This window comes from Sinocyclocheilus rhinocerous, unplaced genomic scaffold, assembly GCF_001515625.1.
Source record: "Sinocyclocheilus rhinocerous isolate Xijiao unplaced genomic scaffold, SAMN03320098_v1.1 scaffold1545, whole genome shotgun sequence".
NCBI lineage: Eukaryota > Metazoa > Chordata > Actinopteri > Cypriniformes > Cyprinidae > Sinocyclocheilus > Sinocyclocheilus rhinocerous.
The window spans coordinates 185,410-187,009 of NW_015626380.1; the positions used below are offsets into that span (position 1 = coordinate 185,410).

General features: G+C 42.1%; 1 protein-coding gene across 1 annotated transcript in view; it reads right to left on the reverse strand.

The window, feature by feature from the left end:
• Positions 1-1,373, reverse strand: part of atosa (atos homolog A) — a 42,769-nt gene extending 41,396 nt beyond the window's left edge. The window contains exon 1 of the mRNA XM_016518047.1: positions 581-1,373. Coding sequence (XP_016373533.1) covers positions 581-692 — 112 coding nt within the window. The 5' untranslated portion in view covers positions 693-1,373. The remainder of the gene's footprint in view (positions 1-580) is intronic.
• Between the last annotated feature and the right edge of the window lie 227 nt (positions 1,374-1,600).

Consider the following 1,600-nt stretch of genomic DNA (forward strand, 5'->3'; position numbering starts at 1 on the left):
AAAAAACAGACCTAAACCCCAAAAAACAAGCCTGTACCCAACAAAAACAAGTCCATATCCAAATAAAACATATAGCCAACCAAAACACACATGTACACAAATACAAATCTGTAACCAACATAAACCCAAATACTCAACAAAAACAAACATGTACCTAAAAAAACTGTGACCAAAACAAACCAATACCCAACAAAAACAAACTGTTCTTACCAAAACAAACCTATATGCAACAAAAATAATTCTGTTAATAATCCTCCTGAAAAACATCATCAACATGTAACATAAATTAACGTGTATGTGCACGTTACATCGAGTGCATTGCGTTACAATAACTGTAGTGAGTATAGGGCACGCTTTTTTAAATTTAATTGAGTGGACAATTCTAAAAAGTGTTAAGGGTAGTGTGTGTGTCAGCGGGGGAAAAAAACACAACATACAGCACACACACTGTCATCTGAAAATTATAAAAGCACATGCATTAAACAATGAAACAAACACACTGCAGCGCCGTGACGTCACGAGCCACAGACCGATGACATTCAAACATTCATGAAATCATAAATATTTTTTATTATTGTACCTCTGTCAGGTTTCATGTTGGTCACAGACACCGTGATCCCCTCCAGGATGCCTGCGGTCCGTCTTCCGTCTTCAGATCTTGGTTTAGACTTTAAAACTCGTCCCTTAGACATCGGTTAGCTATCGACCTGGCATTCAGCCATTCGGATATTAATGATCTGAGCTGTAAGATCAATCGTGGATCTATACGCCACTGTATGTTAAAGTCCAGCGGTCTGATGAACTAGTCCATCAAAACACCAGCGTTCTACCTAAATAAACATGCAATGATCATCTCTCGTCTCTATCTAGCTAAATATCCCAGACCTCCGCTGCATTGCCGATGCCAAACGAGCTCCAGTGCCAACACACCAGTCTCTCAAGTGCCACTGATCTGCTCAAATTAAAGCCACATGAGACGCATCGGTATCCCCTGGATCATCATCACCAACTCTACGGACAGATCAGACACTAACAAAGAACCACCAACATCATCTCCTCCAGACTGGAGAAATGTTATGTGGCTGTGATGAGTCTGACTTCAGCCAACAAGAAGTGGCTCATAGCTCTAAACCCCCTTCTCGACCACTTGAACATAAACCCTCCCCATAAACACAACACTGGTGACGGAAGGACTAAATGAACTAGTTCAGCAAACTAGCTAAATGAAGCGACTGTCAAAACCCAACGATGACAAACCCCAAACCGAGGTTTTCGAGCTGTCTAAACGATATCTCGGAGATTAAATGATCAGCAGGGACAAAGCTCATATTCTCTCTCTGTCTCTCTCTTTCTGCTTGTCAAAACAAATGCAGGAGGACAGCGTCATGTGTCCCAACAACAGCTCGTCCCGCCCCTAGGCTGTACGTCACTTCCGCCCCGCGGCACTGGCTTGAACTCGTTACCGCGGCAACACGTGAACGTAACCCACTTATCTTAAAGGGATAGTTCACCCAAAAATGAAAATTCTGTCATCATTTACTCACCCTCATGTCGTTCCAAACCTGTATGAGTTGCTTTCTTATGTTGAACACAAAAGAAT